The 27,876-nt window shown below is 37.2% G+C and overlaps 1 protein-coding gene across 2 annotated transcripts; it reads right to left on the reverse strand.

Annotated features, from left to right (window-relative positions):
* Positions 1–158: 158 nt before the first annotated feature.
* Positions 159–27,791, reverse strand: FNTA (farnesyltransferase, CAAX box, alpha). Of its 2 annotated transcripts, XM_035003915.1 has the most exons (9): positions 27,565–27,791; positions 24,743–24,828; positions 16,232–16,346; positions 11,499–11,603; positions 9,225–9,351; positions 6,918–7,066; positions 2,163–2,225; positions 1,065–1,236; positions 159–793 (listed from the first exon to the last, which is right to left on the reverse strand). In XM_035003915.1, exons 1-9 carry the CDS (start codon positions 27,762–27,764, stop codon positions 671–673), a joined length of 1,140 nt encoding a protein of 379 aa, XP_034859806.1. In that variant the 5' UTR covers positions 27,765–27,791; the 3' UTR covers positions 159–670. The 2 variants fall into 2 exon arrangements, with proteins under 2 accessions (XP_034859806.1, XP_034859807.1); XM_035003916.1 differs by lacking the exon at positions 11,499–11,603.
* Between the last annotated feature and the right edge of the window lie 85 nt (positions 27,792–27,876).

A 27,876-nucleotide genomic window follows, 5' to 3' on the forward strand; every position in this document is an offset into this window, starting at 1 on the left:
CTGACCAACTCACATTCTAGTAACACTTCCTTTCACATGATCATGTTTGTGGTTTCTGTAGTTGTATGGCAATATTTTCTTTCTCAGTGGCTTTTCTAAGCTGAGACAATGTCCCTTGTACATAGTTAAACGCTATTTTAAAAAACCAAACTACTATGTCAAGTTTTAGGATACATCTATAATTTTATTACAAAACCATTCTTTTGGCATTAGTTGGTTACAGTGATAGCAAGATACTGTGAGTGTGGCAGAGCAGCTCTAATGTAACACTGCATTCCCTGCTTCCTGGACCCAAATTTAAGTTACCTTATACCCATTACATACAAGTTACCAGCGTTCATTAATGCTGCAAATCCTGACACATATTCCCTTTAGGGAGGAGCTGATGCTAAGGGATTAGAGTAAATGTTGATAAGTCTACAAAAGCTCCTTCGTGGGACTTTGTTTCTTCGCCCTCCCCCCAAATTACTTTGCTTTAAAAGAATCAAATTACTAGTCTGAATAGCAGCAGCACCGAAGGAGCATCACACTTAGTTCTTGTTAAAAAGCAGTACCTGTGCAATGCACGTTTTACACCACAGGCAAAGGGAATGACCGCTTTAGTTTTAAACTCCTGCGTTAGAGTCTCTTAAAAAAATAAAAGCATTCCATCGAGTTCTTCCAGATGGTGTTATTGCTGTACATTTGTTGGTGGGTCACCCTCTGTGCTGTGTTTGCTTTGAAGGGATCTTCCAATATATCTCCAATATTCCTTTCTTATAGTGTCCTTTTCTTTAGCTAGAATTTCACACAACTGAAAATGAAAAACAAAAATTCTTTAAAGATAATGTGTAAATCAATCTCTAGGGCAAATGCTTTTGAGCCAACTGTTAAACTCAGAACATGTTCAAATGAGATACATCATTATAATCATACACTGTGTTCACTAGTGATGTGGGTTTTGCCCTGAACAGTGGAAATAGTCCTGCACTGAACTCGAGTGAACATGCTGAAAAGGGTATGAATATAGTGGCATTGGACAGACCAAATTCTGAGACACCAAGAACAGAGTTCTACTGACTTACCTCTAATGCTTTATTAAGAATGTCCTCCTTGTTGTCACATTGGTTTTCTAGCATGTCTTCATAGATATCCACGAGAAAGGCAATTAGGTAGGGGGAACTGTGACTTGGTTGTAAATCAAGTAACTGATTTAACAGATTTGGATATTTGGAAAGACCACGATCCTGTAAAATCCTAAAAAAAATTATTCTCAATTTTGAGAAGGAAGAACAAAAATAATAAAAAGATCGTAAGAAAATGACCTCTGTAACACGAGCAAGAGAGGAGACTTATTTTGAATGAATGAAAAACTAAATGAAAATTTTAAATTATGTGTGAGTTTTATTATTAGATAATTATGAGCTGAGTATAATTAGTTAAAAAGAATAATGAAACTTAAAAGTGATCATTTATAACTCAAACTGCAACACACACACAATTAAATCAGAAAATAAACCATCTTCTTAAAATTAAAAAAGTAAGGAAGAAAACAAGAGAGAAGTTTCTGTTTCTTCTTGAGATGGTTCCTTATTCTTTTAGCTCTCCAGATGTTATAGGCCCCAACCCTGGATATATCTCCAAATGTGACTGGGCTCCATACTTTATGTTCTTTGGGCCTAGTCTCCAGGGAGACCTCTAAGCTCGAAAAGGAGCCTGGCTGTATCAGTAACCAGGCAAGTGAAACCTTGTCAATTTAAGCAATGAGACTTGTAACAGGAGATCTCTAGAAATGAAAAGAGAAAGGTTGGCTATGCATCTGTGCAATCTGCTTTAAATAGTTTGCTTTGTCTTTACTATGTTCCTGGGCTAAACAGAAACTAAGTGTGTATATCCCATTCTTTGAGATAAAGACTATAGGATTCATAAATACAACTATAACTCTATTACTGTTTAGTCATGGACTATTCCAAAAACTGTGCTGGTATGTGCTTGGGGGATGAAGAGAAGGCTAGAAGGCACTGTTCTTGGTGTCACCATCTAACACTGGTATACTTCTCTTAGATCCAGAAAAATGGGTAATTCTTTGATATCTTTTGGGAATCTGATTAATGGAATACATTCCATGATACATCATATTAGCAGGTGGTTTTTATATAAAACAATCCAAAACAACCTCTTACCCTTTCAAATAGTTCCATGCACTCTCATTATGCGGTACTAGTTTGATCATTTCTAGAGTGTACCTGTAAGAAAAAGACCACAAAGAAATATGTGTAATTTTAAGAGCAGTGCAATAGTTAGAAACAGTTTTAATAAGATTGTGGCACAGCTTGGATATGTGCTTTCATTTATCTTAGTGGGCTATGACTAGGTCTAGGTCATATCTAAATTAGAGAGAATTCTTCAAGTCAGCAGTTTTCAATTCATAGTTACATAGTTCCTCCCTCCTGTAAATTTGTAACCAATTCTGGGAAAGGACACCTAACTAATACGAAGGCTCAATTCACAACAGGAAAATGAACTGATGTGGAGGATTTCCTTTAATTTAGGCTTTCCCTTTGAAGAAAATGTCAGCTAAAACAGGAGGTTTTTTCCTTTTATTGGTAAAGCAATCTTGAGAAAAAGTCTAAGATCTACTTACGCCCAATTTAAATCATTCAAAAAGGAGAACTAGATAATCTTAGGAGCTGTAATAAAAATAGCATGGAAATTTTATAGACAAAGAATAAAAATGAGAAATCAACACAAATGTATATTTCTTATATTCTGAAACAAGATTACTAGTTAACTATGATGTGATTACCAGTCAAAATGGACACTCCCTTTCTTTTCCCTTTAACCAGATTATTAAGTACAATTTAGATCCAATTACAACAAATTCCAAGGGAGTGACAGAATTTAGCTTCACTACATACTTGTTCAAACGAGTAAGTCACTCACTGACTAAACTTTACTAATCTTGGTTTTATTGCTGTTTTATTTTTATTTATTGTTTCATTACTGTTACGAGGGCATTTTTTTTTCCCAGAGAGTACAGTAGTCCACCTTTCTCCATAGGATGGGTTCCCAAACGCCCAGTAGATGCCTGAAACCAGAGTATCAAATCCTATATATACCATGTTTTCTCCTATACATCCATACCTATGATAAAGCTTAATTTATAGGCACACTAAGATTAACAATTAATAAACAGATCATAATATACTCATTGTAATAAAAGTTTTATGAATGTAGTCTCTCTCAAAATACCTTATTAGACTGTACTCACCCTTCTTGTGATGATTTAAGACAATGCCTACATGATAAGTTGAAGTGAGGTCAATGACAGGCATTGTGATGTAGCGTTAGGCTATACTACCTACTGTCTCACCACACCTGTGTCCTCAGGAGGATCATACGCTTCTGGACTAAAGCTGCCATGAGTAACTGAAACTGCAGAAGGCAAGACTGCAGGTAAGGGGGGAATACTAGAACAATAAACTCATCCAGCATTATGAAAAAGTTTTTTCCAACTAATTTTACATAAACTAGTATTTCCAGTTATTTTTCAAACCATGTCCCTGCATGTTTTCACTAGGCATTGTAGAAGATTATTTCATTTTGCAATACCTAAAGAATTTTATTCATATACCTATGCACTAAAGCATGATCTATTTTAATGGTTAAAACATGAACTTTGAGGTCAGAGTGCCTAGCTTCTTTGTTTTTTTGTTGTTGGTGCTGTTTTTGTTTTTTTTAAGTAATCTCTATACCCAACACAGGACTTGAACTCACAACTCCTCGGACTCACGACCCCAAGATCAAGAGCTGCATGCTCTACCCACTGAACTGGCTGGGTGCCCCAGACTGCTTAGATTCTAATCTTAGCCCCACCAATTATTATCTGTGTGCTCTTAGGCACACTATAGAACTACTCTGAACCTCAAGTTCCTTATCAAGTATCCCACAGTGTTGTTATGAAAATTAAATAAGAATTCCTGGCATGTAGTAAATGCTTAATAAATGGTAATTGTTGAGGCCCCTGGGTGGCTCAATCATTTGAGCATTGGACTCTTAATTTCGGCTCGGGTCATGATCTCAGTGTTGTGGGATTGAGCCCTGTGTTGGGCTCCACACTCAGTGCAGAGTCTGCTGGAGATTCTCTCTCTCCCTCTAAATAAAATAAAATCTTTAAAAGATAGATAAATAAAATAAAATAAATGGTAACTATTATTAATAGTACTAGTAGTACTCATGAAAATATGGCCATGACATATAAAATGAAAAAAGCAATGTGTATAATACCATTGCCTACGTTGCGGGGCATACATGTTTGCAAATGTACTTTAATAAGGTTTGGAAGGATCTGCACTAATTGTAGCTCACTCTAAAGAATGGGGTATGGGAAGAGAGAGTAAGAGATTTTGATGTTTTACTTTACACAATTCAGAACAGTTTTCCCCTACAACTAGACTGTATTACTTTTATAATAAAAGGAAAAAAAAACAGAAAATAATCAGATAAATCTATATTCTTTAAGAGTTAAAAAATCTAGTTAAACTAAATTCTAGATAACTACAGCTACTCTTAGCATTTTAAATATTTCTTTTACCTATCTTAATGGTATGATAAGCCTTAAATATGGAAAACTCTTAGATTTTTTTTTTTTAAAGATTTTATTTATTTATTTGAGAGAGAGAGTGAGAGAGAGCACAAGAGGGGGGAGCGGGAGAAGCAGACTCCCTGCTGAGCAGGTAGCCCGATGCGGGACTCAATCCTGGGACTCCAAGATCATGACCTGAGCCGAAGGCAGTCGCTTAACCAACTGAGCCACCCAAGCGCCCATAGATTTTTTTTCTAAACAATTTTTTAAAGATTTTCTTTTTAAGTAATCTCTATATCCAATGTAGGGCTCAAACTCACAACCCCGAGATCACGAGTTGCATGCTCCACCAACTGAGCCAGCCAGGTGCCTGTGGAAAAGTCTCAGATTCCTGACTGATTGTTTCTATTTGGTAATAAAAAACCAGTGATCTGCCTTTGAAAACTGTGAGACGTTTCCATTTTTCACTCTTCATACTCAACTTTCAAGTATCTTATTACACCTAACCTAATGAAGTATGCTATAGTAAATAAGGAATATGTAGTATTTTAAATCCCTAATTATTAACTGGGTTAATTCAAGGAAGAATAACCTGAAGCAGTCTACCTTTTAGCAAGAAAGCTATTGAAATCTCTAAAGGATGACACTTTACTGTCCTTCAGAGTGCTTTGTCCTAATTTTCGTAACAGAATACCAACTCTAAAATAAAAAAAAGTACTATATAGAGGGCTGGATGATGAGTCTGAATTTTCTCTACTCAAGCCCCAGTATTTAGGTTTGAGAGTAATAAAATTATTTCAGTAAGTTCACTGTTACCCCTCATATCAATACTATTCAACAGAACTTGCTATGATGATGAAAATGTTCTGTATCTGTGCTGCCCAATATAGTAGTCATTAGCCACATGTGGGTACGGAACCCCTGAGAAGTAATTCATATAACTGAGGAACGGAATTATGTGATTTTAATTAATTTGAACTTAAGTAGCCATATGTGGCTAGTGACTACCATATTAGACAGCGTAGCTTTGAAGAGTCGAACAGTAAAAAGAAAGCATGAGACATGCTTGAGGGGAATGTGTATGCTCCAGAAAGAAGCCTACAGCAGACAGAGAGTTAATGCAGGACACTGGATGACAGACCTCTTTTCCTTTTAATTTAAATCACCAGAACCCTATAAAGAACAGAGAAAAGCTAGCTGCCCTGACCCAAACAGAAGTAATAAGAAGGGAGATGAAGGCAGATGGTCATAAACATCAGCTCTTCCCAGGAGCTGTTAAAACAACTTTTATTTTTTTATTTTTAAATTTTTTTAAGTAAGCTCTAGGGCCAACATGGGGCTTAAAACTCATGACCCTGAGATGAAGAGTCACATGCTCCACTGACTGAGCCAGCCAGGAGCCCCTAAGACAACTTTTATGATTAAAATTATGAGTATGAAAAAAAAATTATGAGTATGTTCTCATCAGGCTATAAAAACAATAAATAATATTCAAATTTAAAACAGACACTGAGACAAAAGAGACAAAGTCAGAAAAGAGGTGACTATTAATGTTTATGGATATTAGTATTCATTCCAATTCAAAAAATTCTAGCGCTTATAATAGCTTTTTGTATGCTAAAGCAGTAGTTTTCAACTAGGGATGGTTTTACCCCACAGTGGACATTTGGCCATGTCTGGGGACATTTTGTTTGTCACAACATGGGGGGAGAGTGGGTTATGCTGATATATAGGGTGTAAAGGCTAGGAATGCCACTCCACATCCTATAATGTACAAGACAGCCTCCTACAACAAAGACGTCCTGCTCCAAACCCTGCACAGTAGAGTAACAGGGCTCCTGAGGACTATTATCTAAAGGACACCAGAATTTAATGAGATAGTTTTAAAAATAAAGCTTCCTAGACACTATGTAATCTGATTTCTTCTCAATCTGTGATAGCAACAATATTTCAAGAAACTTAAGACACTACAGTGTAGAGGTATACTACAGTAGCTATAAATTTGTCCTTAAGGTTTTCATCTAAGTATTCTGTCCTATTAGTTCAATGAAGGCAGGATCAGGGGCAGTCTTGATCTTTGCTGGATCCCCGATGCCTGAGACATGATAGGCACACAAATACTCTTTTAATGAGGGACGCCTGGGTGGGTCAGTTGGTTAAGCAGCTGCCTTCAGCTCAGGTCATGATCTCAGGGTCCTGGGATCAAGTCCTATATCGGGCTCCCCACTCAGCAGGGAGCCTGCTTCTCCCTCTCACTGCCACTCCTCCTGCTTGTGCGCTCTCTCTCTCTCTGACAAATAAATAAAATCTTAAAAAAAAAAAAATGAGTGAACAAGTGAAGGAGATTACTAACTGGACTTCTCTCTCCAATATAGCACGATCATTGTAGCCAGTGGTGTTAGAAATTACGAAGTATCTTTGGTTCCAGACAGAGTTATTTCTCACATCCTCTTTAAGAAGTTGGTCTACATACTGCAGCTCATTATCCCAAAGTTTAAATTCCTAAGAGAAAAGAAAAAATATCCAATTAGAAATGTCCCATTACTTTTGTTTTTTAAGAACAACCCCAAGATCAAGAGTCACATGCTCCACTGAGCGAGCTAGCCGGGGGCGCGTAGAAATGTCCCATTATTAATAATAAAAAAATAAATAAATAGGGGCGCCTGGGTGGCTCAGTTGGTCAAATGTCTGCCTTCAGCTCAGGTCATGATCCCAGGGTCCTGGGATCGAGCCCCGCATCAGGCTCCCTGCTCAGTGAGGAGCCTGCTTCTCCCTTCCCCTCTGCTGCTCCCCCTGCTTATGCTCTCTCGCTGTCAAATAAACAAAATATTAAAAAAATAAATAAAAATAAATGAAATTTCAGCAAAGCTAGTGAAGCTAGTGAAGATGTGGGACTCATCACATATTTAGAGGAAAATGATAGTTGCAGGTCGAGGAAGTGGAAGGGGAAAGAAAAGTCATCAAAGACAAGGGAATGGTCACAAAGAAAGAGAAAAATAAGTAAGAGAGAGCAAAGTGGCCTGTGATTTGGTACTATCTTCTTGAGAACAATTTATATACCAAGAGACATGTTTATACTACTTAAACAGACCCAAGAAGTATTCTCTTGGGGACTAAATCACAGGCAAAAAAGGTATATGTAACTAAATACTTATGCATTAAGGTGAAAATTTAGAGGGGGAAAAAACCAAACTCAGAAAATGATTAAATATAGTATAGTATATTAATAGGATGGATTTGATATGAATACATAATATTAAGTAAAAAAGAAGTATTAAAAATGCACATATGATAAAATTACATTAAAATACATGTGGAGAAATATACACAACTATATTTAGATACAAATCTTTACGTTATAAAGCTGTTTTAGTAAAAAAAATTATGGGCAGGAGAAAATCAATTAAGACAATTTAAAAAAGGAATGAAAAGTCAAAACTTAACAAATGCTGCAAAAGTTGGGGATGTTAATTATGAAAAAGCTAATGGAGTTATATTTCTTTTTTTTTTTTTTTTTTTAAGATTTTATTTATTTATTTGACAGAGAGAGACACAGCGAGAGGAAACACAAGCAGGGGGAATGGGAGAGGGAGAAGCAGGCTTCCCACCAAGCAGGGAGCCCAACACGGGGCCTGATCCCAGGACCCTGGGATCATGACCTGAGCCAAAGGCAGATGCCTAATGACTGAGTAACCCAGGCACCCCTGGAGTTATATTTCTTATCTGATAATGGCAAAAGGGTAGAATTTCATATAAAAAACAAAAATACCAAATATCTTTAGAAAATGTATCCCTTTAATCAAATTTAGAAAAGCTTACATTTTTAAGTAAAAAAAAATTTTGTTGGGGCGCCTGGGTGGCTCAGTCATTAAGCGTCTGCCTTTGGCTCAGGTCATGATTCCAGGGTCCTGGGATCGAGCCCCACATCGGGCTCCCTGCTCAGTGGGAAGCCTGCTTCTCCCTCTCCCACTCCCCCTGCTTGTGTTTCCTCTCTTGCTGTGTCTCTCTCTGTCAAATAAATAAATAAAATCTTTAAAAAAAAAAAAATTTTGTTAACTGCTCTTGTATAATGAATAGTGCACAAAGTAGCAATCACTGGAAAAAAATCACAGGAAACAACACTACAATTGTTTGCTGGAATAAATAAATGCCCAGAGTGGGAGTTAGAATTTTATGCTAAACCCTGAACAACTCTTCTCTTCTATTCAGGGTTTAGCATAAAATTCTAACAAGTGGGCAGAAATAAAATACTATCTATTACTGTAAAATCATATTCCAAAGTTTATGTATGTAAAAAACCCCTGTAGGTGCCACGCCCTTGTTAATTAAAATAACACAGCTGTATCAGAAAATTACAACTACCTTTTCTATTCAATTTGCTAATAAATATAAGATGTGATGCAAATTCAATTTAAAAAATACAAAAGTTACTATTCTTCTTTAATATGAAACTACTTACAACAGATTTTGAGAGATTAAAAGATTAATCAGCATGAAGGATGTCAGGTTTTAATTAAGTATCTTAATAATTCTTAGTCATTATATTTTGTGTGATCTTTATGTGTTTTCGTTCAAGAGTATACTTACAATTTAACAGTAATTTTAATTATTTAATTCAGTTAAAACAATCTGAAAAACATTTTAACAAGAAAGGCAATACCTGAATAACCCATTGTCGATGTTGCCAGGCATGATAATTCTTTGCATCCTGATTAAGAATATCAGCAATAAATTCAAGCTCCTGAGATGGATCTTTTAGCCATTCCACTAATACTCGCCTATGATGCCTAAAGCAGGGAGAAGAAAAAAGTTTTGTGTTAATGTATCCAAGAACTGAAGTATCAACTGCGTGTGTTGTACTATGTGATGTCGAGGAACACTCAAAAAACAGAAATTCACCTCTAATTCTCAAGATTATACTGGAGAGAAAAGGTAACAAAGAAGAAACACTCAGAGGGAAAAATTCCAGAACACTAAGAAGAGTTGAGAAACATAAAACAATGATTTGTGTGTAAAATGAAATCAGATACTTACTTAGGGTTTAAAGAAGGTTTATTTCAATCTAAATCTGGAAGTAATCTTTTGACAACCACAAGATCCTATCAAAGAATTTTGAAACATTGCCAGATGGCATAATCAGACTACAGGAAATGTGATACTATTTAATCAAGTACAGAAGCTCCTCTGGTTATAAATAGGCTTTTAATTTTTCTTAAGTCCACAGCATCACATACAAGCAACTGCTCATTCCATCAATTCGTGGGCAGAACTGAATTTGCTTCTACTCTGGCAAGTAGCTATGACAAGTTCCAAGTTTGTCAAGAGTTGTTTCTGTACTAGGAAAATGCTTCTAAGAGTTTTCTGTTTGGTTCTATTTTTATAATTTTTCTTAGCTGAAATATTTATAAAAATCTATTAGTGAAAATGTTTTAAAAGTCACTGTAGTGATGGTTGTACGTATTTTGTAAATACACTAACACCACTGACTATACATTTTAAATGGGTAAATAGACTAATGATGTTGGCTAATTGAATTTAAATTTTAAAAAATGGGTAAATAGTAGGGGTGCCTGCCTGGCTCAGTTGGTAGATCATGGGACTCTTGAACTTGGGGTCATGAGTTCAAGCCCCACATTGGGTGCAGAGCTTACTTTAAAAATAAATAAATAAATAGGTAAATAGTATGTGAGTTATACCTCAAAAAAGCTGTTTTTAAACAAAATCATTAATATTCAATATACTAAAAGTGAGTAGGAGTGATGGGAAAAGGGGAAAGATTCAATGCTTAATGAATGAATGAATGAATGAATGAATGGAAAATTTAAAAATTCATCTTACAGAATATTAAGAAGGCAAGATACTACTAAGAGGAATATCCTAGTGGGAAAGGCTTCTAAATTTATTTCAGAAATCTCCCAAGTTAGTGAACACTAGTAATAATTTACTTTTCTAGGTTCCTGGTAAATTCTGTAATTTAGGAAAAACTTAAGAATTAGGTCCTTCCGCATGTCAAGTTGACCCTCACCACTACCACCAGCAGTACCTCCTCCTCCATCTCTAAAATAACAGCAACCACAGTAGCTTCCATTCAAGGGGTGCTCACTATATGCCAGGTGCTGTTCAAACTCTATTTCTTTCCTATTTGTTCTCTGTCCTCCTGCTCCATATCGCCTCTTTTTTTCCTCCACTGTGTTCTGTTCAACTCACCCATAATAATCCCTATAGTTTGTCTATGCTAACTTAGGGCTTAGCTTCTAGAACAAATATACTCTGTAAAACACTCTGCACCATTGTGGTTTTCACACTGCACTGTAAGATAACTGGCTTTATTATGTGCTTTCCCTGTTAGACTGTGTGGTTCATCTTTGTATCCCCGCCATCAGTAAAAAAATTTTGAATAAACGAATGAAAGATGAAATACCAGAAAGTCATTTTTTAACACACTGGAGAGAAAACATTTTTTCAGATTCTTTACTCAAAACTTTTCCAACAGTATTATATGCTAATGTCAATTTTTAAATAATAATAGCAGTACACATATTTGAGTGTTAACTTGAGGTTAGGCACCACTTTAAGCACTAAACATAAAATCATCTCATTTAGGAGCACCTGGGTGGCTCAACTGGTTAAACATCCAACTCTTGATTTCAGCTCAGGTCATGATCTCAGGGTCGTGAAATCGAGGGGCTCCTTGCTGAATGTGGAGATTGCTTAAGATTCTCTTTCTCTCCCTCTGCTCCCCCACCCCAATCTCCTCTCCCTTAAAAAAAAAAAAAATCTCATTTAATCCTAACAACCCTATGAGACAGGTAACATTAGCTCCAATGCAAAGTACTAAAATTATTAAAAAACCAAACAATTCCCTGTAATCTCATCACCTACTGGGCAGGTAATATTAACATAATGACGTATTTCCTTCCTATTTTCATCTTACCAAACTTGATAGTTTTTGGGCTGTTCCTCAATTATTGCAGTGATGTAGTTCATTTCCTCATGTAGATCCTTTTGAAGTGACTTTAAGAGAACTCTCCGAAAATGCCTATAGCAAACACCAAGCATTGTTTCATTACTCTACATAAACTGCCTAGCCACAGTATCTGATGAAGGTAAAACAACATAGTTAGACACACTTCTTTTTTTGGTAGATATTCTATATAACCAATAATTTAGCAATGTAACTGCGTTTGGTTTTCCAAACTCATACAACTATCTGGTGACTGGAAGAATCAAGCATTTTGAAGTAAAAATAGTGAAAGGCAACAAATGTTGAGAGAGGAGAAAAACACAACCAACTAATGATTATTTTTAGGTAACACTCTGGTTACGAGTGTTCTATTACAGGAGAATCAAAGACATCTCTTTCCCTATAATATTTCCCTATATGGTACAGCTTGTTCGTTCAGATATATAATTCATATAATAAATTAATTCCATTACAAACATTATCAAATATTTTGTTTTCAGAGCCACCACAAATATGCTATTTATATATGAAACAAGTTTCTCTTAATTTCCTCATAGGCAGAATCAAATCATTAAAAAAACCTTTTCTCTAAAAACATGATTATTAGTTCTGGTCTATTTTTACTTCAAAATTTCCAACTCAATGTATAATAAAAGACAAACAGCTGCTTTAAAAGTATAATGCTAACTAGGACAGATAACAGTATTTCTCTATTTTATTAGTTTAAGGAAAACTAGGCTTCATAAAGCATGGCCATAAACAAGCAGCTTGGTTTACATGAGTAATGTTATCCAGTATACTGCCTTTAAAAAAACAGCAAATAAACTTAGGAAATTTTAAAATACATTCTAAGTTACTTTGTGTTATGTATGGTCAGGAATTTTTTTTTTTTTTTTTTAAAGATTTTATTTATTTGACAGAGAGAGACACAGCGAAGAGAGGGAACACAAGTAAGTGGAGTGGGAGAGGGAGAAGCAGGCTTCCTGCGGAGCAGAGAGCCCGATGTGGGGCTCGATCCCAGGACCCTGGGATCATGACCTGAGCCGAAGGCAGCCGCCCAACCCACTGAGCCACCCAGGCCCCCCGGTCAGGAATTTCTTAAAAGATAAGAAAGTGCATATCAGAGATATAAAATGATGGAATATCATACTAAGAATTCCAGTGAAACATGGTAGATTAAATGAATGTTTATCCTGACACCCTAATAAAACCCCACAAAAATGATAGTAAGGGAATAAATAACAGTATAAACCACAAAGACAAAGAGAATTAGGAACAAAGGGATATCACAGCATTTGGAAGAGGTCAACAAAATTACGGAAAATAGTAAGCTGACAGAAAAGTTTACCTGACTTTAAAAAACAAAGTGCTAAAAACCTGTCAACAGAGGAAGAAAGGTTCAGAGATCAGGTGTCAGGTATCCTCAAAATTGGGAATCAAGTATGGGGTTAAAAACAGTATAAAATCTAGGGGCTCCTGGGTGGCTCAGTTGTTAAGCGGCTGCCTTTGGCTCAGGTCATGATCCCAGGGTCCTGTGATCGAGCCCCACGTCGGGCTCCCTGCTCAGTGGAGAGTCTGCTTCTCCCTCTCCCTCCGCCTGCCTCTCTGCCTACTTGTGCTCTCTATCTCTCTGTCAAATAAATAAATAAAATCTTAAAAAAAAAAAAAAAAACCGTATAAAATCTAGAAAGAGCTCTTAACAGCCAAGATCCCTCCCCCAACCTTAAGCAGAGAGGTGACGGCATCACTGGCCTGGTGTGAGATAACAGAAAAAATATATATAGGTCTCTGCCCCTGGTTCCTGGCACAGAGCTCCTGGAGCAGTTAGAAATTCCTAAGTGATAAGAGCACTAGAAGCAGGGCACCTGGATGGCTCAGTCGGTTAAGTGTCTGCCTTCAGCTCAGGTCATGATCTCAGGGTTCTGGGATCGAGACCCGCCTCGGGCTCCCTGCTCACAGGGAATCTGCTTCTCTCTCTCCCTCTGCCCCTCACCCCGCTCGTGTGCTCGCACTCTCTCTCTCAAATATATAAATAAAATCTTTAAAAAAAAAAAAAGAGCATTAGAAGCATTCTATTGAGGCAACTCTAGGTGGGCTCCTTAGGTGGCTCCTGGTCACCAGGAAGACCAAACCTTGATCAGAAGCTTGGAATTATCAGTTCTACCTTCAGCTGCCTAGATAAGAGAGAGGCTAGAAACAGAATTAATAACTGATCATGCCTACATGAGGGAACCTCCAAAGCATCCCAATACTAGGAGGGTTGGAGTTTCTAGATGGGTGAACCTATCCATGTTCTGGGAGAGGACATATCCTCCATGAGGACAAAAGATCCTGAGCTTGGGACCCTCCCAGACTTTGCCCTATATATCTCTTCATCTGGCTGTTCATCTGTATCCTTTTATCACATCCTTTAATAAACTGGTAAACAAACACTCTAGCAAATTAATTGAACCCTAGAAAGGGGTCATGGGAACCTCTGATTTATAGCCCATTGGTTAGAAGCATAGGTGACAACTGATTTGCGATTAGCCTCTGAAATAGGGGGCAGTCTTGTGGGACTGAGCCTTTAATCAGTGGGATCTGACGTTATCTCAAAGTCAGGTAGTTAGACAATGTCAGAACTGAGTTAAATTGTAGGACACACAGCTAGTATCAGAGAGAACTGCTTGGTAGGGGAAAAGCCCACAGCCATTTGGTGATCAGAAATGTCAGAAGTGAAGTGTTTTGTGTGAAAGTAAAGGAGACACACAGAAGGATAACTGTGGTTCTTTCTAAAAACCTGGCAAGACACAAGTGGCTTTATTCTCTGGAAAAAATCTGAAGCAGAAAGGAATACCAGACACAAGAGAAACACAGGGCAAGGAAAAAGACTAGAAACTGGGAAATTTAAAACACTAATATACTAAACAGCTGAGAACCCCCACCCCAACCAATCTTCCCCTGCCTGACCCCCCTAACTGTGGCAGCCAAACACATACTCCTCAGGCAATAATCAGACAACTCTTCTTTGGAGAAACAAACCAACCACAAGAAAAGATCTAGAATTGCTGACATGTGAAGATTTCGCACAAAACAGCCACATCTCCACTCACTAACCTCACAGTGAAGCCCACCAGCTGACAAGTCCTGCCACATACACAGCTTCCAATCAGGACTTTCCCTACCTCTTGAGAGTTTGAAAGGAGAGTCAAGGATGTGAGAAAAATACTTACATGAAAGAAAGAAACCAAAACAAACACACAGAGAAATGAAAATATATCACACATCTATGAAATAAAAGACAAGATGCTATTTAAAAAAAAATTCAGAAAATAATAAAGAGCTTTGGAAATTAGTAATTTTTTAAAAAAGATTTTATTTATTTATTTGACAGAGAGAGATACAGCAAGAGAGGGAACACAAGCAGGGGGAGTGGGAGAGGGAGAAGCAGGCTTCCCGCGGAGCAGAGAGCCTGATGCAGGGCTCTATCCCAGGACTCTGGGATCATGACCTGAGCCGAAGGCAGGTGCTTAATGACTGAGCCACCCAGGCGCCACTGGAAATTAGAAATTTAAAAAAAAAAAAATTTTTTTTTTTTAAAGATTTTATTTATTTATTTGAGAGAGAGAATGAGATAGAGAGCATGAGAGGGGGGAGGGTCAGAGGGAGAAGCAGGCTCCCTGCCGAGCAGAGAGCCCGATGCGGGACTCGATCCCCGGACTCCAGGATCATGACCTGAGCCGAAGGCAGTCGCTTAACCAACCGAGCCACCCAGGCGCCCTGGAAATTAGAAATTTTTGAGTGCAGATAGAAATCAGAAGATAAAGTTGAGGAAATATTTCAAACGTAAATGAAAAGACAAAGAAATGAAAATTTAAAAAAAGCAATCAAAAACATACCACATACGACTAAAAAAAAGCATTCCAGAAAGAGAAAAAACAGGCAAAGAGAAAAGGAATTACCGAACATAAAAAAATTCTCTGGACCTACTAAAAAGGTTTAAACGAAATAACGGGAGTGTTCTCAACAGAAGCTAAAGGAAATAGAAAACCAGTTTTAGAATTCTGAAGGAAAACAATTTCTAATATAGAATTCTACTAATAAAGTTGAGAAGAGACTAAAGAAACTTTTCAATATATCAAATCTCACAAATGATTTCCCACACATCCTTTTATAAGTTCTCTTCTACTCAAGGATGTGGTCGATAAAATGAGAGAATAAATCAAGAAAGAGACACAGGTCAGGTCTGGAGATAGGGGATCGAACACATGAAAGAGTTTGAGATTAGATGTGCAATGCCCACACTGGTGAAGAAGAAAAAAAAGGAGCTGAAGGATTACCTGTTGTGTTCAGCAGTAATGACACATTTTACACATATCAGAGAGCCTGGGAGACAAATTACTTACTGGCACAAAGAAAACGAAACTAAACAACAAAAAAAGGCAATCTGTTAAAAGGAATGTACTCTGAAATACTGTAAAATGTGGGTCAGCATATTTAGAATATATAGGTTAACTTAAGAAAAAATAGCAAAGAGTTCTTACCTATGGGGGAGGGGACACTGGTAGAGAAAAGAAAGGGGACAGAGGATGCCATTTTTCATTCAGTCTCTGACTTTTAAACTCATAGTGTGAATTATGATAACAAAGTTTAGTTATGAAAAAGAGCCATCTGAACTAAAACATGAGACATTTAAATGGGGACTATTAATGAGTAGTACTTACCACACTGTATAATTGGCTGCATTTAACTCAATAGCATCCCTGGTTAGTTTAAAAGCTCGTTCACTTCTTTCATCACGCTGCAGGACAGCCCGGAAATAATCATAAACATCTCTAACTGGGGACAGAGCATACAACTGCATTAGGACTATCTTCCTTGTATAAACTCAGCACTATAATACAAAATGCTGTTATATCTTACAAGGAAAAATACTGAATTTATATCATTTATAACAGTAAACAAAAGAAAGTCAAATGACTGTGGGAATGCCACCCTGAGAATGCTTTAGTGTCACAGCCATAACATCTGTGTAACTATGCTTCCCGCTCATGTATGTACAGGGGGCTAGTGCCAGACTCCAAATCTCTGAAAGACGTCAGGCATTAAAGTAAAATTAAGAGTGCATATATTCAAATATAATTCACTTACCTGGTTTTCCCACATTGTATTTTGATCAGTTTCATAACTAAAAAAGCAATGTACACAATGGTAGAAAATTCAAACCATACAAAAAGGTTCACACTAAATTTCCATTCAACTAAATTCCTAGTCTTTCTCCAAAGAAGCAACCACTGTTAACTGATTCTACTGTATCCTTCCAAATATATGTTCTAAATACATCATCCCGTTTTTTACACAAATGAGATCACATTGGGGGCCTGGCTGCCTCAGTCAGTAGACCATGCAACTCTTGATCTTGGGGTTTTAAGTTCAACCCTCACGTTGGGTGTAGAGATTACTTAAAATCTTCACAAAGATAAAAAAAATAAATGAGATCACATCACACTCTATGTTCTGGGCCTTGCTTTTTTCACTCACACATTATTAAAGGTAGTGCAAAACTTACATACTCATTGACTCAACAATTCCAGTTCCAGGAAGTTTTCTTACAAATATACTTCCATATGTACCCAAAGCATCCAAAGAAATTTACTGGAGTATTTGGTCACATAAAAAACTTTTAAAAGGCTGGTCTGATGGTAATGGGTTAATCAGAACTTACTAACATTAGTGTCACTAAAGTTGGTATACAACCCCCCACTGCTAAATTTGACTGGCTTAAAAAAAAAAGGAAATGAAAATTGGAAACAAATGATAAAGAATGAGCTAAGTCCATTATGACACACCCTTACAATGACATACTACCCAGTTGTTAGTATTGAGACTGCTCTGGTATGTACAGCTATGGAATAATTGCTAAGACTGTTAAGTGAAAAAAGTCAGGTGCAGAGCAGCATGCTATTCATTTAGTTAAAAATATATGCTTATTTATGAATATACTGAGGAACAGGGATGAGAAGACATAATTTTCAACAGGATTCCCTGTTACAAAGTGTACCACATTTCTTCAATAGCTGCAGAGCATTTCACTGTATGGTATTCAAATTTTATCCAACTCATTCCCTATAAATGAATGTTTCATTCTTTTGCTGTCCTGAATATAAACTGTATGCTATCCTGAGTATCAGTGTATGCACATGTGCAAATTCAGTGTCTCTATAAATTCCTACAAGTAGAATTACTGCATCAAGGTGATGTGCACTGTTGATGCTGACAGGTTTTGCCAAATTAAAGATCTGATCAATATATATACTCCCTCCAAGAATGTATGAATAACCTATTTTTTCCACATCCTCACTGACAATATCAAAATTTCTCATCTTTGCCAATCTCTTAACTGAAGAAACTTAGAATTTGGCAAATATTAACCTGTTGTATTCCCATTTTCCACAAGACAAACTGAGGCTCAGAGAGATCAGCAAGTTCACACTGGGTCAGTGTTCCTTGCAGACAGAAGTTAAACCCAAATCTAGGGGTGCCTGGTTGGCTCAGTCAATAGAGCATGTGATTCTTTTTTTTTAAGATTTTATTTATTTATTTGAGAGAGAATGAGAGAGAGAGCATGAGAGGGGGGAGAGTCAGAGGGAGAAGCAGACTCCCTGACGAGCAGGGAGCCCGATGCGGGACTTGATCCTGGGGCTCCAGGATCATGACCTGAGCCGAAGGCAGTCGCTTAACCAACTGAGCCACCCAGGCGCCCCTAGAGCATGTGATTCTTTTTTTTTTTTTTTTTTTTAAGATTTTATTTATTTATTTGACAGAGAGAGGCAGTGAGAGAGGGAACACAAGCAGTGGGAGTGGGAGAGGGAGAAGCAGGCTTCCCGCGGAGCAGGGAGCCCGATGCGGGGCTCGATCCCAGGACCCTGGGACCATGATGACCTGAGCCGAAGGCAGATGCTTAACGACTGAGCCACCCAGGCGCCCCGAGCATGTGATTCTTAATGTTGGGGTTGGGAGTTCGAGCCCCACGTTGGGTGTAGAGATTGCTTAAAATTAATTAAAAAAAAAAAAGTTAAACCCAAATCTAGTCTGACATCAAAGCCCATGCCACTAATCACAATGAACTAGTAGATACTGCAGCTGAAATGCCCTCATAACATAGTATAGTTTAAGGCAGAGAACAGATTATGCCCCAAGACAGACTATGAAAAAAAAATGTGTTAAAACACTCAATACTTTTTTCCACAATTAAAAATGTATGTGGACATGCTATGCTATTTTTCTTACAGTATATAATTTTACACCTACTGACAGTTTAAAAACTTTTAAAAGGGATGTATGGAAACGTCAAAATATCCTTGTTTGCTTAACCATTCTGTTACTACTGGCAATGTGGATTGTTTTCAATTTTGCTTTATAAAAATCACTGCTTTAATCTTCCAATAACTTTGCATTAAAATTTTTTTTAATTACGTGCACATATTGTTTCCTTAGACTATAACCCCAAAAGTGAAGTTATCAGAAAACATGAACAATTACAGCTCTTTACAAATTCTGAGACATTAAAAGGTTACCTACTTCTAAACACTATCTTTAAAAAGCTGAATTTAAATCATACCAGAATAAAATTTAGAAAGAATATAAGTGGCAAACAACAATGAAACTAAGAACCAAGCTCCCAAATATTTTTCAAGCTATAACAAAATGCTTAGAACACATTACTTCTATATACAATGTATATATACATTTATATACACACCTATCTACACATACAAAACATATACACTTGCACATATACGTAGCATAAAACCAACTTCGTGGAGACGGGAAACATAATGAGACCAGTGGAAGGCTATATACCAAATTTTTTTTTTTTTAAAGATTTTATTTATTTATCAGAGAGAGAGAGAGAGAGCACAAGCAGGGGGGAGCGGCAGGCAGAGGGAGAAGAAGGCTCCCTCCTGAGCAGGGAGCCCGATGCGGGACTTGATCCCAGGACCCTGAGATCATGACCTGAGCCGAAGGCAGAGGGTTAACCAACTGAGGCACCAGGCGTCCCGGCTATATACCAAATATTAACAGTGGTTATTTCTCTTTTTAAACTGGTAACTTTTACTGCATCATCAAGAACATTCTTTTTTTAAAAAAGTTTTTACTTAAATTCATCAGTTAACATATAGTTTAATACTAGTTTCAGGTGTAAAATATAGTGATTCATCACTTCCATACATCATCTGATGCTCATCACAAGCACACTTCTTACTCCCCCTCACCTATTTCACCCTTCCCCCCCAACTCACCTCCCCTCTGGTAACCATCAGGTTGTTCTCTATAGTTAAGAGTCAGTTTCTTGGTTTGTCTTTTTCCCTTTGTGCATTTGTTTTGTTTCTTAAATTCCACATGAGTGAAATCATATGGTGTTTGTCTTTCTCTAGTTCACTTAGCATTACACTCTCTAGCTCCATCCAAGGTGTTGCAAATGGCAAATTTCATTATTTTTATTGCTCAGTAATATTCCATTGTATATATACCACATCTTCTTTATCCACTCATCAGTTGATGGGCACTTGGACTGCTTCCGTAATTTGGCTATTGTAGATAATGCTGCTATAAGCATCAGGGTGCACATATCCCTTTGATTAGTATTTTTGTACTCCTTCTATAAATACTTAGTAGTACAAGTGCTAGATCATAGGGTAGTACTATTTTCAACTTTTTGAGGAACCTCTATGCTGTCTTCCAGAGTGGCTGCACTAGTTTGCATTCCTACCAATAGTGCCAGAGGGTTCCCCTTGCTCCACATCCTCGCCAACACTTGTTGCTTGTGTTGTTGATTTTAGCCATTCTGACAGGTGTGAGGTGCTATCTCATTGTAGTTTTTTTTCACTTAACTGACTGAGCCACCCAAGCACCCTTCATCAGTGTTTTATAGTTTTCAGAGTACAGGTCTTTCACCTCTTTGGTTAGGTGTATTCCTAGGTATCTTATTGTTTTGGAGGCAACTGTAAATGGGAATTACACCTTAATTTCTCTTTCTGCTGCTTCATCACTGATGTATAAAAATGCAACAGATTTCTGTACATTGATTTTGTATCCTGCAACTTTACTGAACTTATTAGTTTTAGCAGTTTTTTGGTGGTCTTTCAGGTTTTCTATATATAGTATCATGTCATTTGCAAATAGTGAAAGTTTTACTTCTTCCTTGCCGATTTGGATGCTTTTTATTTCTTTTTCTTGTCTGATTGCTGTGGCTAGGGCTTCCAGTCCTAGGATGAATAAAGGTGGTGAGAGTGGACATCCCTGTTTTGTTCTTAACTGTAGAAGAAAGCTCTCAGTTTTCCCCACTGAGGATGATATTAGCTATGGATTTTTCATATATGGCCTTTATTATACTGAGGTAAGTTCCCTCTAAACCTACTTTGTTGAGGGTAACAGTGGCTATTTCTTGATGATAAGAGTCCTCTTTTGATTTTAACATCCTCAAAATTTTCTAAGATGAGCATTTATTACTTCAAAAAATATTTTTAATTAAAAAGAAATATATATTCCATGCAAACACTGTAAACAATACAAAAGTACATGAAGTTTCCCTTACTCCAATGCCACTCCCCAGTGCACTGGATTTCTATCAAGGGTAATGGTTGTTACCAGATATTTTTCTAAGTGTTTGTGTGTGTGTAGTTTTGTTGTTTATTTTTTAAAATTTTTACTTATTTATTTTTATTAAGTAATCTTTATGCCCAACATGGGGCTTGAACTCATGATCCCGAGATGGAGAGTCCCATGCTCCACTGACTGAGTCAGCCAGGCATCCCTGTTGTTTATTTTTAATGAAATTGGTATAATATTTTTCATACTGCTTTCCATTTTGGCATTCTCCTCCTCAATGGTATGTTCTTCCATGCCAACATATACATATCTACATCACTCTTTTTCCACTATTCCATATAAAGAACATGGCATAACTTACATGTGAATGCTATTTTTTTTTTCAGAACAGAATTCTGTAAGTGGGAATAGAATACACAGCCTTATGGCTTTATATGTCAAGTTGATAGGCTCATAAATTAATCTGGGGTTATATAAATAGAATTTTATATTCATTAGATTTTTTCTGTAGTTTTCAATATTAAAATATTCTTTTAACTAAATATTACACATTTGATACACTGTCATACTCAAAGTTTCTAAAACGTACTTGGCTTTTTTCACTCAACATTGTTTCTGAGGTCTGTCCATGTTATAAAAGATCTAGATCCTCTTAACGGTTACTTAGTATTCAACTGTATGATAATGTATGTTTTATGTATCCATTTTCCAAAACATAAATATTGTAAGTGGCTTCCAACATTTTGCTTTTTCAAAAAATGCTGCAAATTATAATAGTTAATACATATAGTGCTTACTCTGAGCCAGACAGTTTTATTATTTTATATATATAATTTACTCACTCTATAAAGTACTGGCCCTTGAATGACATGGGTTTAAACTGCACAGGTCCACATATACGCAGATTTTTTTCAATACAGTATAGTACCATATTTTTCTTAGGAATTTTTTTAAGAGTTTTTAAAAAAAATTTTTTTTGAGAGAGAGAACAAGCTGGGGGAGCAGGGAGGGAGAGGGAGAAGCAGGCTCCCCACTGAGCAGAGAGCCTGATGCGGGACTCAATCTCAGAACCCTGGGATCATGACCCAAACTGAAGGCAGACACTTAACCAACTGAGCCACCCAAGTGCCCCGATTCTTTTTTTTTTAAACTAAACTCTATCCCCATATGGGGCTTGAACTCATGACCCCTAGTTTAAGAGTCATATGCTCTACTGACTGAACCAGCCAGGCACCCTTCCTTATGATTTTCTTAATATCATTTTCTTTTTCTCTAGCATAGTTTATTGTAAGAATACAGTATATAATTCATTTAACTACAAAATATGTGTTAATTGACTATTTATATTATAGTAAGACTTCCAGGAACAGTAGGCTATTAGTAATTAAACTTCTGAGGAGTCAAAAGTTATACATGGATTTTCAACTGAGCAGGGAGGAGGGAGGTCAGCACCCCTAACCCTCATGTTATTCAAAGGTCAACTATAGCTACTACTGTTATCCTCATTTTACATAGGAGAAATAAAGGTAAAGGTTAAATAATTTGTCCAAGGTTATAGAGCTAGTAAAATGGTGAAGTTAGAATTTAAATCAGTTGGTCTGTCTCTGAAGTGTGTGTTCTTAACCTCCTAGTACATGTCTTCTGATGTCATATGGCAGAGTGCACCCAGAATGTAGTGGGAAGCAGTATTTCAAGGTTATACGATAGAAGCATTTTCCAATTTTACTAGATTAAACCAAACCCCCAAATGGCTAAACATGAAAATTACCATCTGAAATGTATGTATCTGTTCATATGCCCTAAGATCTGATATTGTACAATAGTTTTAATTTTTACCATTTAATGCATGGTTGGGAAATAACATTCCCATTTTATTTGTATATCTTTCATTCCTAATGATAATGGACATCCCCCCGCCTTTAAAAGCCAATGGAGTTTTCTCTTCTGTAAACTACCAGCTCATATACCCTTTGTCTATTTTTTTATGTTTGCCTGTTTCCTTAACCTTTTGTAGGAATTTCTTGTAAAGTTCTGAACATCAATCCTGTTTCATATGGTGTATCTTTTCCCATACTATTGCTTCCCTTTTAATTTGGTCATGGATATCTTTTGTACAGATTTTAAATTTTGATATATTCATCTATCAGTTTTTGATTGACAGGTCATATTTATCCATCTTTTTCCTTTGTGGTTTCTAATCATGATATATTAAGAATTTTAAATGTTAATCTTTTTCACCCTGCAAAAAAAGCTTTTTTAAATTATTTAACCAAGAGAAACGTTATGATTGTATCGGTTTCTCCAACATCTTTGTTATACGTACGTAATGAATCTGAAAGTGGTTTTCATCTCTCTGATCACTAATGAGGTTAACATCTCTTCACAGATATTTCCATTTCTTCTAGTGAATTATCTCTCCATATCATCTCTCTTCATAGTGTGAAAGCTTTGCATTTTAATGCAGTTATATCTTCTGATCTTTTCCTTAATTCTGAATTTTACATCTTGCCTAATAATACCTTCTTCACCAAAAGAAAGAGAGATTATTCTCTTGTTCCTTGTATATTTACAGTTGTGTTTTAGAACTTTAATTCATCCGTAATTTATTTTCACGTAAGACATGAGATAAGGATATAATTTTACTTCTATCCAAATGCACAGACTACTGTTACAAAACCAATTTCATTAATCCATCTTTTCATACAAGTGTAAGATGTCCTTTTTATCACATATTAAGTTCCCATCTATACTGATCTATTTTTAGATTTCTTATTAATCTATTTATTTCTGCACCAGTTCCACAAGTCATTTTTAGTAGTACATTTTTATATTCGATAAGTCAAACCTTCATACCATCTACTTCCTTTTCAAACATTCCTTGGCATTACTTCATAATCAAAAGAATACAATAGACGCTTTCTGTAAAAAAGGAATGATCTTGGATAACAAAGCCTTAACTGAAATGTGTACATAACACACACACATACACACACACACACACACCACAGAGGTTTGAGGATTATGAGGCCACCACAACCAACAGAAATCAGAATATATATACACACACACACATATAAATACAAAGCTAGCATTCCATTTCATTCATGTACACTTTCTTAGAAGAACAACTAACATTTGCATGACCTTCAATTTACAAAGCATTTTCATTCACATTCATTATGAAAGAATGATACTTTGTCAAAGAAAATAATCCACTCATTTTAATATCAGTTAATGTATTCCAACTGAGCCTAACACTTCATTGCTGAAATATATTTCAAAATGCACAAGTTTCACCAACCAAAGTTTATTCTACATAAAACAGTAACTCCTTTATGTTGTATCTTGTGTGCAGATTAAACAGTAAATGAAAAGCACAATCACAAGTACCTATTACATACTATACTGTAGCATTCATTACTTAGACTTAGAATATGTCCATTCTTTGGACAAAATAAAAGTTTTAACCATGAAAATGAATTATTAAAAAACGAGTATTAGCTTAAGTCATTTAGATCTTTATTAGACAAAAATCTGTCATCTACCTAACCAGATAATTGTCAATTTCAACTCTGCTACAAAGTTTGACTTGTAGACCTTTTCCCAATAAAAAATAAACTTACATTTTTCACTATAAATGATCTGGACCACTGGATTGGGGCCATCATTCTGCGGCACTGGATCTATATCAGCCCATTCTGCTCTGTCCCTGAAATACATATATTTTTTTCAGTGATTGTATTCAAACACATAAGAAGAAAAAGAACTCTGGTGTTTTTAAAAATAGTGGTGGGGGGTGGGAGGGATGGGGTGGCTGGGTGATAAGACACTGGGGAGGGTATGTGCTATGGTGAGCGCTGTGAATTGTGTAAGACTGTTGAATCACAGACCTGTACCTCTGAAACAAATAATACATTGTATGTTAAAAAAAAAAAAAAAGAAGAAGATAGCAGGAAGGGAAAAATGAAGGGGGGGAAATCGGAGGGGGAGACGAACCATGAGAGACGATGGACTCTGAAAAACAAACTGAGGGTTCTAGAGGGGAGGGGGGTGGGAGGATGGGTTAGCCTGGTGATGGGTATTGAGGAGGGCACATTCTGCATGGAGCACTGGGTGTTATACGCAAACAATGAATCATGGAACACTACATCAAAAACTAATGATGTAATGTATGGTGATTAACATAATAATAAAAAATAGCAACAACCACACTTCCATTAATATTAGTAACTTATAAATATTTTAATGTAATCATGGTTGGATTTTTTTCATGACCAAGTTTTGCCATTTTGCTTTACATATTAAACCTTTTTTTTAGATTTTATTTATTCATTTGAGAGAGAGAGAGAGCACAGGCAGGGGAGAGAGAGAAGCAGACTCCCCAATGAGCAGGAGCCCAACATGGGGCTCGATCCCAGGACCCTGGGTCATGACCTGAGCCGAAGGCAGACACTTAACCGACTGAGCCACACGAGCACCCCAACATATTAAACTTTTAAAGTAACATAAATTGAATAATCTGCCCATTAAATAAGTTAATAAATCAACAGTTCTCAAATTTAAAGTTTTTATGTAAGTGTAGAAACATGTTTGCAGTAAGTACACAATAGTTTTAAATTAGAAATCAATTTAATTCATTGGTCTAATAAGACTTTTTGGAATTAGCATTTTAAAAAACTGAGTAACAATTTACTAGGAACTGACATTTTAAAATCAAAGTAAGCACTATTAGTTTACTATACTGAGAGGTAGTCCAGGTGGTCTTTAGAGAGCAGGTTATGAAATCTAATAACTGTCTGAGCTGGAATGTAGGCTCTACCATTTATCAGCTGTGTGACCTTGAGAAAGTTACTTAATCTCTCTGGGCCTCAGTTTCTTCATTTATAAAATGGAGATGATATTACTAACCAACCTCAGAAGGCTGTTTGGAGGATTAAGTGAGATAATATGTTAAGCAGTAAAATGTGTGTAATAGTAAGCACATAGTAAGTATATTACACATATATACTGTTAGTATATAATCAATATATGAAATACACATTACCATGTTATAAATATAGCATATAATAAATGTATATAATAAGCATTCAATGAATACGATTTCTCATTATCAATGCTAAAATAACACGGTGGCACCAATAGGTGCCTATAGACATTTCTGTGCAAAATGCCCAGTATGACTAAATTTGTTTTAGCCACTCTTTTTATATTATTTTTCTTTCACCCGTCTTTTAGTTCTCTATACTGATCAGCTATTGACAGCAAAGATTCTGTGGCATCCAGACAATCTTGAAGTTGTGTCCACTATATCAGAAGAAATACAAGGGAAACAATTACCTGAGGTGTGAGACTTAGAGCCTGGGGAAGTAGCATGAGAAAGGTAAGGCTGTCATTTAGTCACTGAAAAATCAGACATAGCCAAGTGAAGCAGCTGAATATTTTACAATTCAGAGAGGAGGTGTGAGGATTATGGGGCTACCATAGCCAAATTAAATGTGTAAAACAACTCCAGTAACAATCTGGATAGTGACTTTCACTCATTCATAAAATCAAGGAAGGCAAATAAGCTATCGAATGGGTTTACCTAGAACTACCTAAGAAAAAATAAGACAAAAGAAAAATAAGATACAAGGATTTCTCAATTGTCTTTGCAAGTTCAACTGGAGGTAAGGAACTGGCATTACCAGAAAGCAAAGAACTTCTAGGGGTGGGACTGGGGAGAAAAAGCAAGAAAGTTACAAAGTACCCAACTCTCCCTACTATATGCCACTTGTATTATGTACGAGGTGATGTAGGGATGTATTACAGAGTTTAAGAACAAATATCTTTTCGGTCTTACAGCTTAAACTCGGTGCCTGTCTGATGGTAGGCGCTAAAATATTTAAAGAAAATGCTGAATGAAAATGTCCCAGTCCTTAAAGATCTTACTCTAGCTCTCTCCATTTTAACAGAAGAAGCCCTTACACCTTGTTTTTAAAGCGAGCTAATCGGGACCTTATTTATATTTAAATCTTACTTCCTGCCAGGCTATTAAACAGCACCCAAACCCTTCGGTATTCAGTTAGATTATCAGGGTTAGCGCTGTGGGAGCATGAAAGAGAGCGGGAGATTTCTTAAATTCCTCAATCACACCTAAACAGCCTAAGAAAGAGTGCTGTCCAGTGTGTTGCAGCTTCTACGCTCTCTGATGTCTGGCCTCCCCTCTGTCTCTCGGTGACAGCGTTGGCCCCGGGAACAGCACCCCCGAAAAGAGCGCTAGGGCCCCAAGCGGGCCCGGACCCCGCCGAGCGCGCCCCCTCCACCCCGGGGGGCCGGACAAGGAAGCGGCGGAAACTTCGGCCGAACACGCCGAGGCCAGAAGAGCCGACCCGGAACCGCCGGCCGGGTGAAGCACCCGCCTTCGGGGGAAGGGCCTCGGGTGCCGCGGCCCTGCTGTGGGCGTTACCTGTACAGGACATAGGTGGGCGAGTCCAGGCTCAGGAACCCGTCGTCCATAGGGGACGCCACCGCTTCTCCGGGTTCAGCCGCCATAGCTTCTTCCTGCTGCTGCTGGGGCGGCGGAGGGTGCGGCTGGGGCGGTGGCGGCTCCGGCTGACCGGACTCGCTGCCCTGCGCAGCCTCTCCGACCCCCTCAGTGGCCGCCATCTCGCCTCGGTCCGCAACGGAGGTGGCGGCGGCGGCGGCGGCGGCCCCGCCCCTTGGGGCCCCGCCCCTCGCTCCCTCCCCACACCCCCGCGGCGAACCACTTCCGGTTTTC

This window comes from Mirounga leonina, unplaced genomic scaffold (assembly GCF_011800145.1).
Source record: "Mirounga leonina isolate KUSES-001 unplaced genomic scaffold, KU_Mleo_1.0 Mir_128, whole genome shotgun sequence".
NCBI lineage: Eukaryota > Metazoa > Chordata > Mammalia > Carnivora > Phocidae > Mirounga > Mirounga leonina.

Excerpts from the sequence above, each read along its gene's own strand:
- FNTA (XM_035003915.1), bottom strand. The coding sequence starts at position 27,764 with ATGGCGGCCACTGAGGGGGTCGGAGAGGCTGCGCAGGGCAGCGAGTCC. Across the intron at positions 16,347-24,742 it reads GATCATTTATAGTGAAAAAT|TTAGAGATGTTTATGATTAT; the intron begins GTAAGTTTATTT and ends CTCTGTCCCCAG. Across the intron at positions 7,067-9,224 it reads ATCGACAATGGGTTATTCAG|GAATTTAAACTTTGGGATAA; the intron begins GTATTGCCTTTC and ends CTTTTCTCTTAG.